Source organism: Meleagris gallopavo, chromosome 15, assembly GCF_905368555.1.
Source record: "Meleagris gallopavo chromosome 15, MGAL_WU_HG_1.1, whole genome shotgun sequence".
In the NCBI taxonomy this organism is placed as follows: domain Eukaryota; kingdom Metazoa; phylum Chordata; class Aves; order Galliformes; family Phasianidae; genus Meleagris; species Meleagris gallopavo.
The window spans coordinates 2,768,869-2,795,203 of NC_139418.1; the positions used below are offsets into that span (position 1 = coordinate 2,768,869).

Genomic DNA, 26,335 nt, shown 5'->3' on the forward strand with positions numbered 1-26,335 from the left:
GGAGAGGCTTCTGGGGACACAAGTCCATGGTTTTCACCTTCTGCAGAGCTCTAAACGTCTTCTCCCTATGGTCATAAAACGGAACCAGAACCTGGAGCCAGAACCACTCCTCACACAGGCAGTAGCCCCACTGCTCTGAATGCCAAGGCTTTGTGGAGGGCAGTGGGAAGAGCCAAGCCTGAGCACAGAGCTAAGGATCCAAACAAGCAGGATTCCTGCTCCCATCTGTTTTCAAATCTGGCACGCAGGGTGCTTTTCTATCTGAGTGTTGGGTTGAGGAAACCACCAACCAGAAAGACTCAGTCATTGCAGTAATCTAGGAAAAAAAGCAGTAGGTTTTCTCATGCTTTTCACAACCACCCTCCACTTTCGCTTCATCAGAATGAACTGGCAGGGAAGGATATCTGTGAAAGCCCCTCTTTTGTCTACCCCTGGGCCTATTTCTGGCATTTTCTCCATAACCACATCCTGCCCCAAAACAAGGACCTGCAGTAGCTGGATGATGGCTGCGTGACGTGGAAGGGCAGCAGCCAGCTGACAAGTGAGCGTGCTGTCCCTATGGCTCTGCACTCAGGGCCCGTCCCCCCGTGAGCTCCAGCACCCACCACCTGCTTCTCCTTCCTGGGAGAGTTCACCAAGTGGCTCAAAGCACTGAGACACGGAGCTGCTCTCAAAACGTAACCAACAAAGAGCAAGGAACAATATTGCTGTTGGATCTGGAAAAGACAGAGCCCAGCTAAGGTAAACCATGGAAGAACATCAGTGGGATTGCTTGGAGCATCTTCTGAAGAAATTTCTGGATCAAATCTAAGACATGCTTAGCTCTTTCCCCATTCTTCTCAAATCTTTTGGATTCCTTCCAGTCATTACCGTCACCATTTCTACACACCGCTCTGACAAACACGGCTCCCTTACCACGTTCTGCCTCTCTTCCTGCATTCCTGCCCTGCAGCAAGCCAAGGTTCGTCCTCCCCCAGCCTTGGTCACCAGAAAACCAGGCCTACTTCCTTCCCTTCCTTTATAATTGAGAGAGCAATGCCCATGCAGACCACATAGTGTGATTCCACACTGAGAGAACCAGAGGAAATTCCCTGCCAGCTCTCCCTATGGGATCAGATGGTACCTGAGGTGAATTTGGGCCATTTGGGGCTACATTCTCAGATATCCTTCAGAGTAAGCACTGTCACATGGTACTGCCTCCTGCAATAACTCAGGATCTGCTCTGCCACCTTCCAGAAAACACATCCCCAAAGTCTGTTACAAGAGGAAATCAGGGCAGCAGCTAAAGGAAGAGGCAGGGCTTTGGTAACCTTGCACCTGCGCCGACGGATCCACTTTGAGCTTCAAACAGACCCCTGACCTTTCAACACTCTCTGATGAGAGGACTGGGAAGGAACAGGGAAAGGAAATCTCTGCAAAGATGTGCAATTCTAGATAGCACCAATCTGCTCTAAGGGCAGCACAGCTAAAGCAGTTAGAGGTGGCCAAGCTAATTAAGGGCCACCTGCTCACATCCTGGTCTGCTAATTCTTGCTTTAAAAGACTTAGTTCTGAAAAGCATCGAGTCCCACCTTAATGACATTATTATCTTTAATGCATGAGGTAACAGAAGCTGGGGCAGAAAGAAAAAACAGAGAAGGGCTCACCAAGAGAATGACAGCTAGAAACTCCGAGCTCCTCCACAAAGGCCATTAACTCTTCTTTCCAACACTGAATTATCACAACTCTTGAGTTCCTCTATCCAAATGAGAAGTCCCTGTATGCCTTTTGCTACAAACTCACACATGCAAAAGAAGCTAGTATTTCTACACGTGCTAAAATAGAGACAGCAAAGACCCACAGGTTTTAAAAAAAAAAAGTACAGTCATAAATTAAAGGAATCTTTCTCAGCCCTTTATAACCCCAAGAATCAAGTGAGAAACACAATCCAATTTGTCCTCCCCTGGCACAGGTCACCTTTAACAGAAAAGTCCCTCCCTGCACACCCCTGCCCCACTCCAGGTTTCACAGGCAGTGTGTAGGAACACCAGCAGCCTCAGACATCGCATGCCATGACAATAAATACCATCCAAAGCCTGCCCTCATCACCTCCAAGCCCTTTGGCCAACAGTGGCTGTGAACACACGTGTGGTAACGAATGAGCAAGACGACACGTTTGTGGCTCTTAAGAAAACTCCATCAGATGGCCTCCACCTCAGAAAAGCTGGCATGGGTGCCCATAAGTAAATAAAAAAGCCAAAGGCTACACTTCTAAATCTGATGGATGAATCTGTTTGTCCACAATGCAATCAGGTGGGGAGCGAGGCTGGCTCACATTTGTCACAAGTTCCATCTGAGAACAACAACAACCTGCTCCCATCTGTAATGCCCTTTGTAGGTGATTATGGAAAACAAAAAGGACTAAATTCAAAGCAGGTTTTCAAGTGGGGGGGATCCAAAAAATGCTGACTGCGAAGGAGAACAAAGCCAGATGGCATATGCTGGTATTGCCAGGGATTATGCAGTGTAAGGCAATAGGAAATGAGCAGAGAAAAAGAACCAATTTCATCCCAGGGCTCCTCTGCTGCCAAATGAACATAGCAGGGCAACGGTGAAACAATCAGTTTATGGGTTTCATTCTCCTCCACCCCCAGACTGAACTTAAATATTTGTATAAGCCGAGGCGTAACTTTTATCTGGTGTTATCCTTGGGGTTTACTCGCTGTTTAGAGCATTCGGTTTAAAAAGCATTCCCCCAAACTCCTGCTGCAAAAAGCTGAAACTACGATACTAATTAAAACCACACTCTTTGGTATCAAGAAGACATGCTATTATTTTCTTTTTTGCTCATGAGAAGCTGTTAATACGGGCAATGCGTCTGGAACATTTTCCTTCCAAGCGCAATGCTCAGTACCCCCTCCTGCTCAGGTCGGCTGCTTTATGAACTTGTCAGCAGTCTCGGGTGGGAAGGCTCAGATGGCGTATTTACAAGAATAGATTTTTTTTTTTTTTTTTAATAACAGACTGTTTGCCAACTTCGCGTTATAAAAAGCACATCGAGAAAAAAACAAAAGCTTTACGCTGCATGAAAGGTGACAAGCTAAAGAAATGTCCTGCCTTCTTGCCCAGTGGGCAACTGAGGTTGCCAAAATATACTATACATTGTGAAAAACAGCCTCCGAGTCTGCCAGGATGCTTCTGGACACTCAGCACATACCAGGAAAGGATGTAGGTGGCAATGTGTACCAACACTGACCCACGCTGGGGTAAAGTCTGTTACAGAAAACAGTAAGATTTCATGCTTACTTTATCTCCGTATAACTAGGATGCTTTAAGGTCTCCATTATTGTGCTATCAGCACATCAAAGGTAATAACATATTTATCCTTATAACACTTGTAAGACAAGGGAAAAATGGTATTACCACAGAAAACTAAGGCGTAAAGAAATTAATGCCCAGGTTTATGTTCAGTGCAATTTTCAAAAGCATCTGCATGCATCCCAATACATCCACATCCAGTTAAAAAACAAATTTCTTTGTCCAAGGTCATAGAATGGACTGGGTTGAAAAGGACCACAATGCTCATCTAGTTTCAACCCCCTGCTATGTGCAGGGTCACCAACCACCAGACCAGGCTGCCGAGAGCCACATCCAGCCTGGCCCTGAATGTCTCCAGGGATGGGGCATCCACAACCTCTTTGGACAACCTGTTCCAGTGTGTCACCACTCTCTGTATAATCAACTTAATCCTCTGTCTTAGTTTAAAATCATTCCCCATGTCCTATCACTGGAACAAGGTCGAGCAATGGTGTCTCATTCAGAGCAGGGAGCTACACTGCAGAGATGCAGGAAGCAGAGAGAAATGGCTGCTTTGGTCCAATCCTCCTGCAGCACATCCTATTTCCAAGTATCCACAGCGTCCTGGATGCTCCCTGCATTGCAAAAGCAGATCTCCAGTGGGTTAGGCAGGATGCCACTGAAAGACCTGGGCTCAGCCTCTCAAGAAGCATCTGTAGTGCTCTGAGGAAAATAAAAGTGGCAGAAACGATCCTCTGGGGGAAGGCACTTGTCCCACAAGTGTCACTCTTGGGACCACAAATGTAAATAATGTTTCATCAGAGCAATTGGTTTCTGGTTTCTGTTTGGGAGTGTGGCTTTCACTGTTCTGCCTTTGTTGACTCAAAACGAAACTCAGCTTCCCTTTTTCACAGCCACGGAGATGCCAGATTTTAATTCCTGGCAGCGCACAGTGCAGCAGTGGAGGAGGGACCTTTTGGGGGTGTTTGGCCATGTCTTAGCTTTGAAGCACCTCCTGCCCCGTTAGCAAGCTGCCAGCCTCGCAAGTAGTTCAGAAGAACTGCCTAAGCTACAAAAACAAGTTAATGCACGAAAATGTGACTTCAGCAAAGAAGTTAAGCTACATGGGTAAATATGCTGTAATTTCTAACATGCTTCCATTGTGCAGGGATCCAATGTAATAAAATATTCCTGCAATGCTAGAACCATGAGGCCTTGTCCCAATAAGATGATCTGATTTCGGTATTAGCTTTGCCATGCTATAACCTGCCTCAACATTGAAACCAGTTGCTAACCTTCCTACCATACTCTTGCTTTCCCTTTTTCTAATATCACTCCAAAGTCAGACAGGATTCAATCACGTCATGAAGTTATATGGAACCACATTCTGTAACGCTGTAATACAGAACTGACAACTTTTCTCAATTTACCCAACTGTAAAGTGTCAACCCATATGCATCCAAAACATCACCGCAGAATCCCAGTGGATGGCTGCAGAGCTGGTTTTAAGGACATGGGGGAGGCCTGGTGAAGGGACAGACCGCCCTTAAATGCCACATTTGCTCAATCCTGCTTTTCATTTGAGGCTGACAGGCAATGCTTGTACACATCGTTGCAGCTTTGAGGAGGCTGCTAAAGGTAACACTCATGTTAAAAAAGAATCAGTAGGAAACACTTACCTTCCCCACTAGCTTGCCTTTCCTGTTCATGCAAAGGTAGAAGTCTGTCTCCTTCCCTTTGATCCGGACTTGACTGCCAAAAGTGTCTGTTTCCACTAGAAGCTGGGCTTGTAAAGGAAGAAGAAAAAAAAGCATTTACCAGCGTGGTCATGTTAAGTCAGTGTGTGCAAAGCTCACCAGTGTGTTGTCCCGTTGCCTCCACTTGAACCACACCACACTTGGATGCTCTACAAGGGAACAACCCTCATAACCACCCACGGGCTGAGCTTCAGACTCGGTTAGAAGTGCCAACCTGACACGTCTCCATGTCGGACGCTTCAGATTTAATGCCTCTTTAGCACAGAACAGGCACACACAACCGTACTCTATATGTCCCTGCTACCCCATCAGGAATGTGATGCTAGAAGCAGCCCTCCACACTGCAAGAGTAAGAAAACGGATTTCTTTCTCATGGAAGATACAAGATTAACACAAACAGAATGAGATTCCTTTCCCCACAGTCAGCAGCCCCCAAACACATCACAGAGGCACCCCAGACACAGGCTCTTGGTGCTCATGACAGCTATTGGGGGAGAAGTTCAGTGCTGTTTGTGTTCTGGGCCCTGAGAGTGTCAAAACGTCTTTCCAGGAGGTCACTGATTGCTTTGTGGCAATACAGCTCTGCAGAGCCTGCAATTCCAGGCCCAGCTGGGAGAAACGTGGCCAATGTCATTGTGTTTTGCATGTCTTATTAAGGCCAAATACTGCGTTGCAGCATTTCCAGGAGCCATGGCAGGGGCTAGATTTCTGCTTCATCTGTATATACCACCTGCCCTGATGCAATTTGATTTGCAGAAGCCGGTCAAGCTGTCACACAGATGTACAGCATGCTATCACCATCACTAAAACCTACACACGCTCAAATTCAGCGTTCCATTCTGACTCTGATCTAAACTCAAATTCCAGTCATGCTCGAGGTTCAGATTCCAAGAATTTCCCTGGAGAGGCAGGAACATGCAGACTGGACATTTTGGTTCAGCTCCATCTCTGATATGCAGGGGAGAAAGTAGACATGGTGGAAACACAATGCAAGAATGTGTAAGTGTCAGCAAGTGCAAATCCACGCTCCTGCTCTGGAAATTCTCACGTTTGTAAGAACTGAGTCTTAGCGTAGAAACACAGCTTCTGCCAAACTCTGAAGAATGTTTGATCTGCGCTGCAAAAAGTCACATTCTTTTTGGCATTCATATTTCAAACTTTAAAATCCTCTAAGAGCAAATATGTTCACCGTTAAGGATTTACCATGGGGATAGAAATAGGAGTTTGTTTCATTTAAACACATTAATATTTTTCCCACTTGTAAAGTCAGCTTTTGGCTTCTGCAGCACTGCAAATATCACACACCTTTAACTCACGAGGGCCCTAAATGGAGTTCTCCCTTTGCAGCCCAGTCACACATGCAAGTTCAGGGTTTGCCAGTTACTGTTTACATTTATGTAGATATATTCATTAAATCTTTATCACAGGGGATATTTAAAGAATATATTTCTGTACCTCTTTCTGACAGCAAGTAGGATAATGCCTGTATTATACCTGTACACAGCTTGCAAACACGTAAATAAGGACATTTATCTATGTCTTTCAGGCAGGTGCCGTGGTTGGAGGATGGATACCTGACTGCCAACAGCAGCTGCATGCTGCATGCTTTGTCTCAGCACATGCCCAGGTAGAATCAAACCAGTGCTCACCCACACTTCAGGCAGGAAGGGCACAAGGCCAGAAATATTCCATCATTGTAGGGATATAAAGATGAACAAATCTAGGATGGCAGAGCATGCCACAGATGAGCTAAATGGTGTGCACCTTGGAGAAGGTCATCGCTTCAAATTGCTCAGGGAGCCTGCTCAGATGCAGTGCCATAGGAATGGATCAGGGAATAGTCAGGAGTATGACTATCTCTAAAAAAGTAACTGTGAAAGGTTGTCTTGTACTAAGAGACATGGTTTAGTGGGGAAATATTGGTCGTTGGTGATGGTTGGACTGGATGATCTTGGAGGTCTTTTCCAACCTCGGTGATTCTATCAGGAAGGGACAGAAATTCAGTCAGTGTGAGAGGGGAAAGCAGCAGCCTGAAGGTTCCTCTAAGGAACCAGACATGAGTTGCCAAGCACTGGCCAAGAACTATGGTCAATACCCAGAGCTACAAGGAGCTGCCTGCAGATCTCCACATCAAATCCACCCAGTGACATAAACAGGGCTTCCAAACACCAGCTAGGGCTCGGCAGCTTGCATTCAGGCACGAACAGGACACAAGTTCACCCACACTGCCTGCCCACCTTCTGCTACCCCCCATTCTGGGAACGCCACGTCTAAGCCGCAAGGCAACCCCATCCATCCATCCAAGCCTCAGCGCTGCTACTAGAACTGCTAAGAACAACCCCGAATATCAGATACGGGCTTCATCCAGCCAAAGGAGAAGTAAAGGTCAATAAAATGCTCCATTTCCCATTTCCCAGATGGCCAGCAACCCACACACAGCCAACGCGGGCTGACACCGCGCGTGCCCGGCTCAGATGAACAAACACAGGGCACACGCCTTGCTTCCCCCTACCCCCTCACACTGCAGCCAGTATGAGTAATATCCAAGCTGATTTTAATTTGAAAAATATCACCTTAAAAAGATGCCGGTTCCCTGCTGTGAAAATTAAAACCATCTGGATGGAGTGATTTCAAATAATTAATCTAGGTCTCCTTTGACACCGCTGCTAATTAAAATATGATACCTTCCTCCCCCTTTTTAAATAAAGAATTTAAATAAAGTTTAAAGATCTAATAAAAGCACATTATAGTTTAGAGCTAAATGGAACTCACCTTCCCCATGGGCGGCAGAGGTTACACCGGCACCCCTTCCCCCCCCAGCAGAGTGCCACTGCTTGCACCAAGCAGCAGCGATGGACAAACATCTACAGCATCACTGACAGACATACAGGCACCCACACGGCCCTGCTCAGCAGCCCCTGATGTCCAGGAAGAGGGAGCAGAGGCTCAGCAGATGCTGTCTGCTCCCTGCTGCAATCCTGGCTGCTGAAGCATGGGCTAAGGCAGCCCAGAGGTACCCACTTCTGGAAAAGCTGAGTCGTAAGATGCTGAGAACATGTTCTTATTTTTAGGGTTCCTTCTCCTCCTTCCCCACTAGAGAGATCAGTCAGGCCTTGGTTCATAACCCAGCTAGTTTCCACCCTACAGATTCTCCTGTTTAAACCAGGCATCTATGATTTGCACCCCGAATTCTCTCAAGAGCCCAAACAGTGATGTGGAATATCACACCCAGACAACTAAAATGAGTCAGGGTGAATCCCAGCCCTGAAAAACACACGGGAACTTTACGTGGGCCCTCAGTGGCAGAGAGCCTCCCCCAGCACACAGCACCTCCAGCCCCATCCATCCCCAGGTGCTCTGCAGAGAGATTACAATCTTTATTTTCAAAAGGTCTGCGCTCCAGCCTTCAGATCAGCTATTATTGTTTAAATTCTTTGACAGCTAGATAGTCTGATACATTTTCCAGAAAAAAAAGAGAAAGAGAGAGAAAGAAAAAAGATGTTTTTAGAGGGTAAGATCTTCTGCTACATGATTTTGCTGTATTGGCCCATTTAACCTAAACCTTCCTGAAAACTCCTACTGGAAGAGACTGGAATTCCTCACATGTCTAGGTGAAAAGGATTACACACGTATGTTGAAAAGCTATCTTCCAGCTAAAAAAACACAAAGCCAGGAAGATATGTGAAGGTGGCAGAAAATACGCCAAATTATCTTTGAAATATTTCCTGGAAGCACGAGGATGGGAGCCAGAAAAGCACAAGGATAGAAGAAAAACATACCTGAAAAGTGTAAGGTCTTAATGATATTTATTACAAACTCCAACAGCCAGGTGCAAAGCAGCAGTGAAGGAGAAATGCAATGAAGGTGCAGAAGGACTGGATGACACACAGATGTTACTGCAGAAGCTCTGGCTGTGAGCACAGCAGACCTGTTCTTCCTCTGAGAGAGTAAGACTCACTCTTGAAGGGCTGTGCTTGCAGGGAGAACCCCAGCCAAGGGCAGGCTCTTCTGCACATCCCCGCTTCAAATAGTTGAAGCTTGTTCAAAATGCTGCCTGCCCCCAAGCAAAAAAATAAGAGAATCCTTTATGTGACCACAACATCGGAGAGAATGACCCTGTCTCCACTTTATATTCATGACGTAGTAAGAGGGAATAACGCCAAAATTATGTAAAGTCTGCAGGGTCTAACAAGGCCTGCAGGCTGTTGACAAGCGAGGTAATCTATGCTGCATCTGTAATTTCTGTTTTCTCATTTGTATATTCCTCCAAATGGTGCCTGGTCACTGCAAGGTGGGGTAACGGAGGCTCCAAGACCCACACTCCAGGTATTTCTGAACACTTGCAGGCACCCAGATTTGCAAAGACCACAATCACTTGCTCGGTCAAGAAGGACAAGATCTCAGGCAAATAAACCCGTGGGGGCATCAGCACAGTACTACATCCCATGGCATCCCTTCAGGCCTGCAGAGAGCATGTGAAGAAAGCAAAGACTGCAGAGATGATCCGACCCTCTCAGAGCAGCACACGCCAGCACTCAGAGCTCTCAGGAACCAGACAGGTTAAATATTTGCATGGGAGACATCAGAAGAAAATCTATAACGCAGCAAAGACCTCAAAGGCACTTACACTGCAGCAACCTGATCCTGCAAATACTTTCACACAAAGGACCTCGCACAAGTCGGAAGCCCCTGAGCGCCAATACAGACCATGCAGGGCTGCAGGATCCGGTCTCTGCCTTCGGCTGCACTGCCAAAGCAATGGAAGCATGGCTTTGGGCAGGGAGGTGTGAGCTCCCCTATGATCTCCCACCCTCCCCAGGGCTTTCTACTCACCTAAAGGGCTCCAGGAGCCAGAGCAAAGCACAGGATCTCAGCAGTTTCAGCAAGGAAACAAGGGCTAAAATCCCCTTCCCAGCACACTAGAGCAGCTTCCTGGGATTTTTACCTCTGAACTGGCAGATAAGGGTTTCAGGCTCCCAGAAATGCCTTCAGGCGTTTTCATTGCAAACAACCATTCGGCAGCAGAAGGATGTCCTGTTTCATCTCCAGGACCCCAAGTTATCTGCTCAGCATTCAGTGGGCACATCGACGTGACATGAGGCCAAGAGATGTGCAAACATCCACACTGGTGCCAGCCACACCTCCCGAGTTCCCAGCCCAGGACAGCTGTGTGAGCACGGCACACTGCCATGCCCAGCCAGTCCTGAGGGTACAAAGGCAGAGACAGCCTAAAGATAATGGGGTTCTACACCATCACTCTCAAACTGATGAACCATCTGCTCTTTAAGCCTGCTGAACCGTGGCAATGGTTTCACCTTCAGGGATGCCCACCCAAAAAGTCCCCTGCCTGTTCAGCAGCGGCCAACAAGAGACGCACAAGAAATGTCTGGGAGCCACTGGTGCTCCCCAGGCACCCCAGGGATCCTCTCAGGTGAGCTCTCATCTCTGCAGGAGGTTATGGTAGTTATTGCTTCTGCCAGAACAGCAATACCAAGGGTAAAAGAACAAGAATCTAAAACAAATAAGTACGCCTCTCAGGATTGCCCACTTGGGTCACGGAGGGATGACAAAGCTTTCAGACACGATTCCTATAAGCTAACTCCATGAGAAATAATATTCATCTTGGGAGAAGCTTAAATGAAAATTCACTGAACGCTGAGATCTGTAATCAGTCCATATACATGAAAATTATTTGATAGTGTAGCTGACATAAGACTGGAATAAATACCAAGATAAGTCTTAAAGGTTTTACCCAACTTAAAAATATAAATAAATAAATAAATAAATAAAAATTAAAAAAAAAAATCTGAGGACAACATTAAGATCTTAAGTATCGTGCTGCTAGCCCACGTCTGCACTACTCAGACAGGGATTTGGGTTAGGGTCAGCATTACACACAGAGCCATCTGTGCCCATTTGTAGATATGAGAAAAAAAGCACGAAGCAATGGAGAATCAGGCCTGGCCTCTCACAGATGTTTCGTGCAGAATCTAACATAAGAGACTAAAAATACTTTGGCAGTAGCTTCAGCTATGGTGAATAAGCTTATTTAGACAAGATTCAGTAAAACTGGAGGCAATAGGTTGTGTGCTTTAAAAACGTCTGGGCGGGGAGTGGCAGCGAACAAATTCTGAGCTGAACTTTACCACCTGCAAGCTTGCAATGACTAAGACGTAGGCCTGGAAAGAGAAACGTTTTAAATGTTAGCACAGAAATTCCTCTATCTCACCAGGGTGTCTTGCTGTCTCCAAACACAGCTCAAGTGGACAGTATTTCTACAGATGCAGGAAAACTGCTTGAAAAGCTGCCAGCCTCAGTCTGGAATTAGTGAAGGATGAGCCTCAAAAAGTTCAGAAGCTCCGTTATGCTTGAAAAAGCACCTAAAATGAAAATAAAGGGCCAAACCCTGATGTCTTTGATCATTCTCATTTGAATAAACTCCTACTGACATAGTAAAGACCAACAGACAAGGACCTCAGAACCTGGCCCTGAGCGTGCAGCTGAAATGCATCCAAAGCACTGGAGTCTCCTGGGTCTGGAAACAACGTGAACCTTCCCCGTCCCGCAGAGGGTTAGAATTACCACAAGAACAAACTTTGCTGATGTTATTTTGACTCTCTTGTTCCCAGTCTCAGCCGAACCCAAAAATAATACCGATGTACACAAAAATAACAATAAGCAGAGAACGACAACGATGGGAACCCCGTGTACTCTTGCTTCTTCAAAGCTCCTTTACTTGTGGCCAGAAGCATAGGACAGCCCATATTTACCCTGAAGCACTCATCCGTCAAGCTTGGGCAGCCTGGTGGCTGGCTGCTCATCCTCAGCGATGAACTAGGTGTGATGTTAGCACCACCATATCCTCATACCAAGGACTCCCAAACACATAAATCTCTCCCATGTGCCAACACCATGATGGCTGCACGTACTGCAGATGTGAGCCCCATCCCGGTCCCACTGTTGTGTTTGTGAGTACTCCAAACTGGGGCCAACGAGGAGAAATGCAGAAGGCATTTGCAGAGTTATTTGAATTAACATTATCAGCTGTGTCTGGCACAGAAATATGTAATGTTCTCTGTGTACTGTGCGGGTTTTATTATTCTGTGCAGAGCTGAAATAATGACAATTAATTTTATGGATGGGAATATAAGCATGTTTGTGCAATTTCTCAAAGGTGTTCACTGTAACTTTCCCTCCTTCCAACAAGTAATAAACATGTTCAAAATAAAGTTGCACAATGCTAGGGTATTTTCAGTGGGATTCTTGTGGCTCTGGAACCCAGAGGAGCAGAGGTAGCAGCACAACCTACCAGAAAAAATGCTCTGGCACACTGGGGAAATTCCTCTATGTTTTAAGGTTTTAAATGGGAGTTGTTGTTACAAATGGATTCAAATACAATTTCAAAGACACACACTGACTTTTTAATGCTCATGCTGCTGCCACTCACTTTCGCCATATAATGCTCTATGAGATGAAGTATACAGTCGTCATTCTTAGATGACTGTAATTAATTTTCAGTAAAGGCTGACAGAGGAGGACAAGGAACAACCAGTTACAGAGCCCTTCCCTCCTTTTCGTGGAGGCACATCCATCTGGAACCAACCACAGCCAAAGGGAGCCCTTGGATGACATACCTCAGAGGAGGTCCTCTCTATCAGCTCCCTTTAAAGGTCTCTCCCACTAGAAATAGCACAATCCTTCCAGCTATTCTCAGAGTGGCAGCAACAGAAATAGCACAAATCAGATATCCCACTAACTCTGCCTTTAACACCTTTAGTTTCATGTATCTATTTCTGGAAACATATTTTTCCTTAACTATTACTCACAGCATAGGGCGAGGCACAGCATAGGTAAGACTGTTTACCTGTCTCCTACTGCATTTTTCACTGCATGAAAAGTTTGAAAAGTTGGCTTTTTTGATGTTTTCTTTTTTTCTTTTTCTTTCCAGAGTCCCCAGGGACAAAAGGCATCTGGCATTGGACATTTAAATAAGACCTGTCAGAACTGTAAAATTAGTTTTATGTATAATAAATGTACTTTAAAAAGCTCAAATATAATTCTGCATTCAAAGCACGAGTGTTTGGATTTATAAAAGGAGATTCCAAGCTGAAGTGTAATATAAGGAGTAAATCAAGTACAGAACTAAGCCAGACCTCATCTGCGGTGTTATAAACAAGAGCAGAAAAGAAGCAGTATCTCTAACAGCTTATTTGTTGTTATTCTGGATTTAAAGAACCAACGTAGATAAAGTAAAATACATATTACTGTTGCTTATCCCAGTTTCAATTTACCTAGAGACACACACCACCTGCAAAGCTCAGATTCAGTCCCATATTTACAACCCAAAGTTTCTCAGTGTTTCCCAAATGTTTCCGTTTAGGCTCAACTCATCTGGATGCCTGTAGGATCTTTTAATCAAAGTCCAAATTCTGCCCTGATTTATCGCTTGTGCAATACCACCATGTTGCAGAAAGCCTCAATGCACAGAGCCGAGCGTGAACATGACCTCATCCCTCACTCAATGCACACACATTTCTGTTCTCTGCAACAGGGGATCCCTCTGTCCTCTCCCCACCCCAGAGGGACCACGCAGGTCTGTGCAGGGGTCGGTCCCTCAGCACAGTGGGTGAAATGCTGGAGGCGCACGGCATGCCGCTGCTCTAGGTGTCCAGCCTACACCTGTCCTAGCACAGACAAACACAGCTTGTTTAGCTTGGAGGACTCTTTGGCCAACTCTTCAATCAGCACATCATTCACTTTAAAAAACTTCACATTTTCAAAGGAAAAATGCAAAGGAAAAACCCTCCTTCCAGCACTCCTACCCCATGCCTGCATTGCTCCTCCCCAGCCGGACACCTCGTTAGTCTCAAGTCCTCTCCTACAGTCTTAAAGGAGAATGAAGAATGCAGAAGGAAAATTCCTCTTTATTTATAAGTAGAGGAGCTGCAGTATTTAAAGGTAGCCCTGATGGCCACGTCTTCAGTTCCATGGATGCACCGAGGAGTGGAGCTTCCCTTCACCTCTGCCATGGGAGGACAAGGCCACTCGAGAAACCTGCCAGTGCAGCCCCATGGCTGCTGCATTCCACTGAGCTCAGGGATGCTGCTGGTGACCGTGACACCCCTCCCTGTCAGAGCCACGGGTGTATGGGAGCCCAAGGATGTGCCACACTACCACAGACAGCCCGTGGGAAACAGCCTGCCCAAAAGCCCACTGCAGAGTGCAGTCACTCCAGTGACACATGGTGGAAGAGCGTAGTTTCTCCATCTGAGAGCCCAGAAGGAGCCAAGGAGCTGGCTGACCCAAGGAAGGGAGTTTTGGTGCCAGCTCCTGGCAGGGACAGTAGACAGCCCCTAACCCAGGCCCCACAGGGCACAGCCCTCCCCAAGGAGGGCCAGAGCAAAGCGTGAAACAAAGACCATCTGTGTGCATCAGGGCAGACGGGGCACAGGGCAGGCACAGCCATGGTGCGAGCAGCCTTCAGCCAGCCCAGCACAACCATGGTGCTCACCCTCACCCTTCAGCTCCTGACCTGGCAACTCCGTTTCGGGTCCACCACTAGTGGGAAGAGTTAAAATTCATCCCCAGAGAGACACTAATGAAAAGGAGACAAAAAAGCAGGATGCTGGTGAATGATAACAGTGGGTGGCCAGTCGCCCGTGGCCGGTGCGTTCTGCATACAACAGGCACAGCCGAGTGTGTCTGGCAACAGACAATTATTTCACCCGAGGTGTGTGAAGCAGGAGCCCCCGGAGCCATTCTCCAGTTGAACCACCCAGCCATGTCGACGAACAAAAACGCTTGCCGGGAACGGCCCTCTCCTCGCTCGCATCTCCCCACCGGGTTTGTCTGTGTTGTCCTTCCTGCTGTGGCATTTGCAGCTCTGAAAAAAGAAGCGGGTCAAACATCTCCAAATGGTGCATTTAGTGCTTCCCCTCGGGTGTCCGCGGTGTCCCGGCCATTTTCCTCCTGGATGCCAGCAGCATTCACTGGGGAGCGAGCTGACCCCTCTGCGGTGGGCGAGAGTGCCTGACGCTAAGTGCTGCTAATGCGTTCTGCATTTGTGCTCGGGGGCAGGAAATCTCAACTTCCAGTGCCAAGGGGTTAATTATAATTTATATAGCAAGATCTCAGGCAGTGTTTTTTTTTTCCTTCAGCTAATTAAGAGGTACAATTACCTCTGAGAATCAAAGGGCTATTTTGGTACCCTGCTATCAGAAACAGATTACAGTCACTTAGAACACAAGGACATCTCAGCTTTTCTATACGTGCTTCATTTTTCATTTAGATCATTAAAAAGACATTGTCATCTTTCTGCTCCATCACCGCAGCATGCTGGAAAATGCCTACAAAAGCCATCACAACACATTAGCATCTCGCCGTGCTGCTTTCCCGGTGATTAGCTGCAATCTCAACACTGTGTGCTGTCACTGCCACCCAGGACCACAGGCACCTGGGCTGAGGGCACAATCAGTGGCCCGGCCTGATCCCCTCCCGTCAGCTCCTTTCCTTCATGTTTGTGCAGAGGTTTAACAGCTCTGCTACTGTCCCTCGCCGCTCTCAGCAGTGTTTGCCACGCCATTGCAAAGGGTTCATGTAAATTCAGATGTAGGGAGACGGGGGTGTGGGTTGAGGATGTCACTAAGTTCTGGGGAGCCCTGAAGTCCTGCTCTGGGAGTCACTGAGGTTACACACACAGCATGGGCTGCACCCTCAGCCTGACCTGGCACGGGCTACATAGAAGTATTCCAGCAGTCACTACTGTACAGCCATGGGCCACGGTTCTGGGAAAATGAGCACAACAGGTAGACATTGGTGCTGCGTCTCTGCCAGCAGACCACATACACTCCAGGCAGTTACAAGACAGGATCTCACCCGTCTGCACTCTCACCCTGACCTAAGATGCAGTTAGGAGCACACTGAGGGCTAGCAGAGTCAACGAGGGCCAACCGCTATACATGATGTTAGGAATGTCCATCCATCTGAACTAGAAATCAAGCAAGCACCTCAGAGCCAGGAGAGCCCAGCAGTAGGCATCCAGCATCACCCACCTCTGCCTGCAGCTCAGTTAAACCTCCCCGGTTATCACTGCCCTTTGATGTGCTAACTAGTGGCTAACTGTGCTGAATTTGCCGCAAAGCAGGCGGAAACACACAAACCAAATACACAATAATGAAAGGCATTATTGTTAAATTACGAGGAGATAACGCAATCAACACCTCGGCATGGAGAGATGCTGACTGGCACTGCTCATCTCAAAGGAGATCCAAGAAGTTCATTTAACACGTCCCAAATATCCCTCCTTCCACCCTTGAATTCACTCCTAGATAGGCAACTGCCACCGAAAGGAAACAGCAGCTGCCACAAGCCTTTTCACAAGAACATTTAACGACACCAACTTGCAGCAAACAGAGCAATCACTGCATTTGGTGACTACGGGAGTCACCAGGCAGAACACCTGGTTCCACTGCAGGAGTCCAAGTGCAAATCAAGAAAGCTTTCCTATCTAAAAGTTGATATTTGGTCTGTAAGATGAGATGGCATTTTTTAGGAGGTTTATCATTGTGTACAGGGAAAAAAAAAAAAAAAAAAAAAGCGAGGAAAGAAAAACGCTGAAGACCTACCAGATGGTCCTGGAAAGTTCAGCTGGAGGAACAAACCAGGGCTGCAGCAGTGCAGTTCACACCAGCACCCAGAATCCAGCACCTCTCCTAGTGCTGAGCAATGGGTGCAGGCGGGCAAAGGGCCTGGTTCTGCAGGGCAAAAAGCAAGATGGGATCACAGAACTGCTGCCTGCAGTCCCAGCCTAAGCCACTAACCTGTAGCACGTCAGTGAGAAGGAATAGTGAATGCTTAATCAGCAACACAACCAAGCTATATAGGGGAGAAAAAGAGAAGCAGATCCAGAGGGAAATACTTATATACCTCTCCTTCAAGCTCGCTTCTTATTGAAGAAGCTGCAAAAGCTCCAGTCCACTTCAGAACACAAACACTGACACTGAAATTCTGAGCCCTGAGCTGCTTCCAACAGGGAAAATATACTGACCGCAGTCTGTTTGGAGGTCAAACAAAATCAATAGCTTTTCTCTCCAGTCTGTCTCTAAACTGAGCTTCTTTCAAAGACATCCAGAGAAAATGGATCATCTTTTGTTGTTGTGTGTGGTTTGGGGTTGGGCTTTTTTGTTTTGTTTTGTTTTAAGTGGTCAAACAGTCACACAAGCCTAAGAAGCTCCTTCCTCCCTCAGCACACTGAAAGGATTGTATAGAGGTCAAAACCGCCATCAGTTTTACTACACAATAGATGAGTTATCCAACTCTCGGGGAGGAAACCAAGCTGGAAGCTGCTTAACGCTTGGTAAGAGAGGAAAAAATAAATCAATGCATTTGCTTGATCAGGGTATGTTTAAAGCTGGTTGTCAATTAGTTCAACACAGTTTGCTGTTAAAGAGCACAACAATTTAGCCCCAGGAGCTGAAATTTGCAGCGTTTCCTCAGATTCCTCCTGCTGAGAGACTGATATTGGTTTCAGCCAGGTCAGACACGGAGGAGCAGGGCTGGGGCTGAAAGTCACAACCACAGAGCAGGGTTTGGTGAAAGGAAGCCTGGAAGTGGGTATGCAGGGCTGGAGTCTCAGGTCTGGAGCCTGGGGAGCAATTTGCAGAGATGCAGGCCGAGAGATCTCCTCCTCTACCTTTCCTCTCCATTCAAAGTACACAGTAAGCTGGTTTAATGCTCAGAAAGGAGGAAGGATAACACATACTGGTTATTGCACTGGCCCAAAACATGCCCCTCCACAACACAGTGCAGACGTCTGAACAAACCACAAATGATGCCCTTGTGCAGAGGTGTTGCCTTAACAAATGCTAGTCACTCCAAACGGAGGGAATGGGCAGAAGGATTGGCATGGCCGTACGGGAAATTTTGCCTACATCTAATTTTTTAGACTACAAATTCTTTAAAATTTCAACACAAAATCACAAGGAGGAAAGGGAGAGACAGGCACTTCTTCCTAAGGATCCCACTGCATCCAGAGAACCACTGCCTTCAAAGCAACTGGTCACTGAGAACTTTAAGTGCCAGGTCTGAGTGTTGAAAGACACTCAGCAAATCACAAAATAACTCAGGCTGGAAAGGATTGCTGGAGGTCACCTGGCCTAGCCCACTGCCTGGAGCAGGACCATCCTAATCCATCATTCCTTAGCTGTGCTCAGCTCTCCTGCAGTAGGTCGCTCTTCCCAAGAAAGCTGACATCCTTGTCTTGAATTAAGGAATGCACTATTATTCTGCCAGAGGAACAGGCACATCTGGAGCTGCCTTGAGATCAGCAGCACTGAAACTGCCCATGGCCGTGCCATGACTGGGCCCCACAAACCCTGCAGCCAAAGCACCCGGAGCTGCGCTGATTCATATTTACTTAATAGACATCAGAAAGGTATTAATGTCCACTCTGCATTGACGACCCCCATCCGCACAGCTCCTGCTACCTCTAGTTTGTCACTCTGGAGGTTGAGGTTTACCCCTTGCACACATCTCTCCCCTCACTGCCTCCAGTGACAGTGCCTCCACGCTGCAGCTGGAGAACTGATGTCAGGTGTACTGCCACACCGCTGACTTTTGCTCTTGTCAGTATCTATTCTAGGTATATTAGAGCTGCTGTATGCCTTACAAGATTTGTTTTTGCCTGCTGCATGCACACAGCGCGCCAGCCCCACAGCTACATGGAACCTGAGTCATCCGCTGAGCTGCACACACATATGCTGCAGGAAGAAAGCTTTGTTCCACCAGTGCTGTAAAGGGCACTTCATTTCCAAGTAAACACATTCAGCATCTTTTAATTAGGATCTTAGCTCCTTCTTATGCCCACACAGGTTTAATAGTTCCGGCACCAGAAAACCCTGGCAAAGCACAAAATGGGTTATGGCAATTGTGACCATCAGATGTTCACACAAACTCATTCTATTTGCAAGAACAGACAAGGTTTCCAGCTAGAAACTAAACTGCAGTTTCTTTGCTATGCTTTTCAGCTCCCCTCCTCCAGTCCTCCCAGGTGGATCAATTTACCCAGTCATCATCCAGCTTTTATGTTTACTTGTTAGCACCCCCAAATTAGTAGGTGTAAAGTCAATATCCTTTGGTCTATTTGCTCCTAAGAAGCCACCAGTTAAAAATTCAACCTGAAAAAAGAGTCAGGAATGCAGATGCAGAAGCAAATGAAATAAAGGCAAGAATCACTGCTGATCAAATGTCTCACAAAGACAAGGGGCTGGGCTGGCCATGCAGCACCGTACTATTGTCACCGGCTAAAACCTAACAGCTTTGATTTGCCTCCCACTGGCTAAAATGGTTTGAAATGCAAGGTCTTAACAAAGGTGCAAGACACAAGAGGAACGGGACGCACTGCTGGGATCTTAATCTCCTTTCGGTCTCACGGGGAGCTTCAGGAACGGCTCTGCTGAAGTCAGTGGAGTTTCGTGACTGCAGGCAAGAAGGAAACCAGGCCTCGGCTGCAACAGAGATCCAACTCTGTGACCCCTCCAGCTCCACACAGCAGCAGAGATTTTGCTTAGGATTTATTCTAAGTTAGAAGGCAAGATGTTTAGCTCTGGAACCTGAAACAACATCACTGATAAGACTATCTTTCAGCAGCTGAGATCACCCACTGCCTTGACACAACGTGTGATTTGAAACCAGGAACCCAGAGCTCTGCTAGTAACAGGGATTTTGTGGTAAGGATGCTCCTCACCTCTGTCCCACACAGGAGGAGCCACAGACACAGTGAGGACATCATGACCATCCCTGGCCAAGCACTGAAGCCATTTAGACATTACTTTTCCACATTTTAGATTTAGCTGGTATTTATATGCCACTCGATACTTAGCTCTTCCATGCTACTTCTCTGTACCATCATAGATTTTTCAGTGCTTCAGTGCCTGCAGGGGATCTGCTGCTGGAGCTCCCCCTCCATTATCTGTTTGTCTGCTTCCTCTCCTGACTCTTCTTGACAAAGCACTTGAGAACTATGGGTATAAGCTGAACTGTGCCAGCCACACCAGCGTGAAAGTCTGCATCCCAAGTGCATTTCACCATATGCTCCAGCATCAACCATGACACATTTCAGCTTGCGTCACTGCCATCCAGGTGCAACACCCACTGCTCCTCCATTGCAAGAGCACAGTTCTTCAATGGAGAACAGAAGCAGAGGAGCAGTGGCAGAGGACGAGGCCTCCTCTACACCACACTACCTGGGGCAGATCCTTCCAGCCAGCACAGCTGCCATCCAGTTGTGATCGCTGGGAAGCTGCTTGTTGGAGAGGACCCAACACTCACTACTGCTACAAGAAGGCTGGGCTGCAGAAGATGGCAGGATTTGCTCTCATTGCTTTGGTTAGAAAGGCGCCTTTTTTGGCATATGCAAACGCAAAAGAGAAGTCTTGCAGGCAGTCATTTCAAATCTCAGATATGAGGGTAAAATAAATTTGAGCACTACCAAGCGATGCTTCAAACTCAGTCACTCCAGGCAGCATAAGCAAAAAAGAGGCACTAAAGTGACTACAACATCGGGGACACAAAGCTCAGGAGACATTTCGAAGCTCTCAGCTTCTATGTTACTATAAAAGCCTGAATTGTCTCTTGTGGGCATTCTGAAAACACTTAAAATTCAGTAGGGACAGAAGCATGGACTACTCATTGCTGGCATGGCTCATTAAGAAAGATGCTCACCCAGCGCAGCCACGCAACCATCGCCCTCCAACCCCAACACTCCTCTGTTCCTCACAATAAGAAAAAAAAGAGATTTTTTTTTAAAGGGCCTTCTCATTCCCTTTGCTTCCAGCTCGCCTTCCCCGTCTTGCAAGAGCTGAGGAGACCGCAGACGCTCTACACGTTTTCTCCTCTGCATCCCACTGGCAAGCAGTCTGGAAAATGCCAGTATTGGAACGGTCTGAATTCAGCGGTTTCTGAATGCTGATCGGACACTATTTCGTTCAAGCCACAGATAGTCATTTTTGGGGGGTATTTTCAGCTCCCTTTTCGGACTCTTCCAGATTTCCAAGCGTCATGCATCAGCAATTTCTCCTCTTCAGAGCTTCAGATTTTTCACCTTTCTGCCGAGCCCAGGGCTCTGTGCAGGCTCGCAGGGGACAGGGCCCTTCCCTGCTCTTCCAGACGGTCACGCAATGCTACTGGCATGGCGAATGTTTGCTGTGCTCCACCTCGCAACGGCGGAAATTCCTAACTATCTGGTTTGTGAAAGAGCCGAGGTAAAACCTGAGCAATTAAAATGCCTTAGTTTTTATAAAGTCCAACACCTTTCCTGAAGAAACCCAAACCTGAAAACAAGAACGTCCTCATAGCACCTGAAAACACCAAGTAAACAGTTGGAATCAGGCTACAAGTCCCCATTACTACCATCCCTTCAACACCTCTCCAGTCATAATGCCATCATCCTTGCGGCAAATCCACACGGCGTGTTGCAGCTTTCATGCTGGAGATGAGGGAGGGATGCCCAAGGATGTTAAGGATGAAATCTGCGCTGCACTGTCATGCATGAGAGTCAAGGTTTTTCCCTCTCTGCTGCCTGGAGGCTCCGGCCTTAGCACCCCAGCACCTTACCTGGGCAGGCTGCAAGCAGTAGACATGCCCCAGCTGAGGAACTTGGCCACCACTGCTGATATTATGCTTCTGACAAAGCAAGCCTCTGCATTTAGGTCTCCCAAACAGTACCCTAGCAAGGTACATGTTATCTGCAAGCAGAATTGTGCTCATCACACTCCGAGGTTTCATTTATCATCCTCTCTTTAATTAGGTGTGCTCTCGTTGAAGTTAGTGACATTTTTTCTCTCCTCTAAACGTTTCTTATGAAGGACAAGTCTCACCATCCACTTGACAACACACACAGCATGCAGATGGAAGACAAAAAATTCTGCAAGTCAATGCTTTTCACAAGGTCCCACCCCTTCCCAAAGTAAAAGCAATTTTAAAAGCCTTTCAGAAATGCTAACTAGCCTATTCTCTGGGTACTTTTAATTGGGTTCCAAGAATCAACTTGAATTCACGACTGTCTTCACGCTTAGATATGAGAAAACCTCAGAAAGCACACTGCAGTGCTTGGTGAGGGACATTAAAATACAACTAAAACCAACTCAGGAGGGGTTTCCTCTGCATTTCTGTGTACACACTCATGGCCTAGAAATATTCAAAATTATGCAAATAAATATATTCTAGGACTTCATCTTCCAATAACTATGTGGCACCCCCACGTATAAATTCTGGATAGAAGTAATTTTTGCACTAATATCCTTAGTGCCTCTTCCCCATCCTGGAAAAGAAAGGGAAGCCCCAACTTTGTTTCTGTGTTATTTCATCACACAGAAGAACATTTAGGAAAGCAGCTGCTCAAGCTTCATGGGAAAGAAATATAATCACAGCAAGGCAGGAACAGATAATATCATATTGACCTGTCTTCAGGGTCTGGCATTCACATTTTCATAAAGTGCCTAGGAAGATAAATCACTATACTAATAATATTTGTATTGATTATCTAAACTGAAGCAGCAATCGACTCCATTGTCTCACTTCCTCTTAAATTGCTCACAGATGGGATCCTATTTCCTATTCTGCATTTCTAATGGGAACACTTAAATCACAGCACAGGATTATACACACACACAAACTGTTAACAAAAACCCTCTTACAACTTCCATGGAGATAAAGATTTTTCATTCTGTAGCTCTCTTTCCACTCTGCATAGAAATTAAAAATGACAAATGATCAGCAGACCTTTGTATTACTTCTGGTTGTGTCTGAGCACCTAATATTTACTGACAGGCAGGCGTAGGCTTTCCAGACGTCAGTCAGTGATGATGGGGGCCTGGAGTTCAGACACAGAGCTAAGAGGTGATTCCTTCCTCCCTGCAAGCAAAGGCTCTTGAAAATATTCCAGTATCCAAAATAGGGAAATCGTCAGAGGGAAACAAACAACAGCTTCTGCTGGAAGGGCTCCGACAGGTACTTACACCAAACAGGGACCGGACGGCAAAACGTCAGCTGTGGAACTGGGCCACAGTGGGAGTTTGGGATGGCAGCTATCAAAAAACAGAAGTTTAGGGCAAAAAAACACGCGTTATTTGAAATAGGTTTGTGACAGATCAAAGAGCAAAAGGTTTGGATTCTCTTTTTTTCCCTCCAAACATCACATTTTGCCTGAGCAGAGCTTTCTGGCACAGACGCAGAACTCAGCAGTTTAAAAAAAAAAAAAAAAAAAAAAAGTCTCAGATGTACAGATGGTTTGTATAAGATGATTACAACATATTTCACGTGGCTGCTGAACCTTTCAGAGTCAACTGGAAGGTGATGGCAGCCGAGCCCCCTCACTGCACGGGGAAGCCTGGGAGGTCCGGCCCAGCGCCGTGCCGGGGCTGCACAAAGCCGCGCTGCTCCCCGCACCTGCGGCCAAGGCAGGGCCGCATCCAGCCCAGCACACCGCCCGGCTGCACGGGGAGACGTTCCGAGGGAAAAAAACAGTAATAATAAAGCCTGCAAGATGTTGGGCAAGAGGGGGGAAAAAAACGAGACGTAACGCAGCAGCTGGACAGCGAAGGCTTCTCGGGCTCGGGCCAATCACCAGGATCCATCTGACTGTACAGCTGCCATGGTGAATGATCAGCGCTTACGCTGCTGCCCTCGGGCTAAGTAAGTGAAAATAAATGGTTGAGAAGATAAAAGGTCTTTTAAAAAAATTATTTGTCTTGTTGTCATGTCAAAACTGTAATGGGAAGAGACGGGAGGCAGCAATACGTAGTTTAAATAGGAAACAGCCACGCTGATGTCTCGGCTGACCAAATTACAAGGCGAAGCGCGGTGCATTCAGGCTCGCTGACTGATCTGCACTGGGCTGGGCAGGTCCTTTTGCACATACCTGGTTCCTGGGACGAGAAGCAGGTTTCTGAATGCAGAGCTTGTGGAAATACAGCTATATTTAACAAGCTGCAGCCACTACTTGGGCTATACCTGCCATCTTTCTCGCAGGTTAATTCCATGCCTTCCAGCCACAACGAGCTCAGTTTTCCTTCCTGACCTTCCCAAGGGGATCAAAATTGATTTTAATTATTCCAGGAAGGGAAAGGGTTAATCAGTTTTCCCAAGGCAGCTTGCTGTTAAGGTGCCAGAAACACTGAGGGGAAAGAATGACTTGCTAAGGATGGGACAATGGCGCTGGTATTTTGCATTTGTTTCCAGGCTTTGAGATAGAACAAATGGGAGTCATTAGTGAAATGAGTTTAGGGAGTTCTAAATTAGCTGTCAAGCTGCCAAACCCGAAGAAGTGCTATGTCAGCTCATTAATTCTGGAGAGCGCAGGATTACCCAAACCTAGGAAGGAATCCTGCAGAATTTCGAGTCAATTAAAGGAGGCTATTTTGCTATAATAATATTTTCCGCACATATTACACCTCCTCGTGGAACAGAGCCCATTTCTACCACAAATGAAATCTCTGGCGGGATGGAGCGTGGCTTATGTCTAGACAGCTGTAATGTGCTCTCCATGGGCTTGTCCACTGGCATCTCTGGGAAGCTCCAGCTAGAGCAGCAGTGGGACAGCTGGCTGTGTGCACACCACCAGGCACGGTGACCCTGGGATGGAGGCACCCACCTACCCCAGCACTTGGCTTCTCCTGTATGTTTGTAGCTGCCAACTGGAACTTTCAGAGCTTAAGAGCCGACCAAAAAAGAACACGTGCATGGAGCATGTGTTAGCACCACCAACACCTGTGATACGTCCAGTTTCATTGTGCACGACACCTCTTGACTTTGCTTTCCTTCTTGGGCTGCCTGATCCCAGATTTTCTGACCCTGTAAGCAAACACATGCTTTGTCCGTCTCCAAAAACCTGTTTTGGGAGTGTTTGTTGAGTCCTGAGCTTAACGCCACCGAGATCAGAGGGAGTTCTCAAAGGCACCTTGCTGGACCTGGGCAGCCAAGAACACTGGGAGCCAACAGGATGCCAGGAAGGAGAGAGAGCACACCTACGTGCTGTGCCCCTTGTGTGGGACATCCTTGGAGAAAGCCTCCCACCTTATAAACTACAAGAGATTTCTTTAACTGGGATAGACCCAGCGCTGGCTAACTAATAACCCACCTGCATATACCACATCCTTGCCTCATGGTCAGCCAAGTACTTGCCGTAAATAAAAATTAACTCTCTGTGGAGTTAGTGGAGGGTGAGCTCAAACACCTCACAAATGTCCCTCACATCTGTCCGTATGTCTATCACTGTGCTTTGGCCCTCAGGACAACGGTAGGCACTTTAAAACAAAAATCACATGGCTGTGAAATACAAATGAGGCAAAAAATGCCTTCACCCAACCAAGAGAGCTCTCTCACCAACTGCACCGGATACAAAGATAGTGAACAAACAGGATAGAATGTCTTCTGCCTTTTGTGAAATGAAAATAAATGAAAGGATCTAAGGTTTCAGGTCACTGATCCCTCTCTTCCCTATCTGTACCATTTATCGGAGGTAGAATATAAAGGTTCCAGGTCCTTTTCTTTTTTTGTCAGCACTTTAATGGTTGTTTTTCCTCCTTCCCCCTTTCATTTTCTGAATGAAAGGACCACTTAGGAACCTGTAAAGTAATAATAAGCTTATAGCAGGAATATTGTTTTTCTGAGCCAATGCAAACTCTTCCGAATAGGTCGAGGAGATTAAAGTAAAACTGCAATCTGTAAATAGATCAGTCTTTTAATTAGTTTATAGTCTGTTAAGAGATAATATTTTGCTCACATAGATCCTTCTGTTATCTAAAAGATCTCAGAGCACTTTAGGAACATCAATTAAGCCTTTAAAAAAAAAAAAGACAACCCACAACCTTGGGAGATAGGTAAGTGTATTTAGATTAATTAGCGTAGCTGTGAGCAGCAGGCATTATTATTAGATTTAATTTAGTTCAATAATTGACTTATCTGTTAATGGATTCTAATGCATCTGAGAAGGGACCAAATCTATCTGATTAAAAGGTTTACATCGACTCAATTAATTCTATTAACTGACTTAATTTGCCATTTAATAATTCCACATATGGGGCCAGATCTTGGCCCTGAACAACACATTAGCCAAACGTCACATACCCAAATTATCAGGCCAAAAAAGGATGCATCACAGAGTTGCATTTTCCCTCATACGTGGGACACGGAGGCCCAGATAAAACATTTGAGGGGCCTTCCTCCCACTGGATTTCTCCTGGCCCTGCAGATCGCTCTGTCACTGCTTGGTCATTTAGCTGTACTTGTGATGGCTGCCTGGAAAC

At 46.5% G+C, this 26,335-nt stretch overlaps 1 protein-coding gene across 2 annotated transcripts in view; it reads right to left on the reverse strand.

The window, feature by feature from the left end:
• Window positions 1-26,335, reverse strand: part of FGF18 (fibroblast growth factor 18) — a 65,245-nt gene that overhangs the window by 12,592 nt on the left and 26,318 nt on the right. For both annotated transcript variants that reach the window (XM_085236818.1, XM_085236819.1), the window contains one exon: window positions 4,956-5,062. In XM_085236818.1, the coding sequence (XP_085092944.1) occupies window positions 4,956-5,062 (107 nt within the window). The remainder of the gene's footprint in view (window positions 1-4,955; window positions 5,063-26,335) is intronic.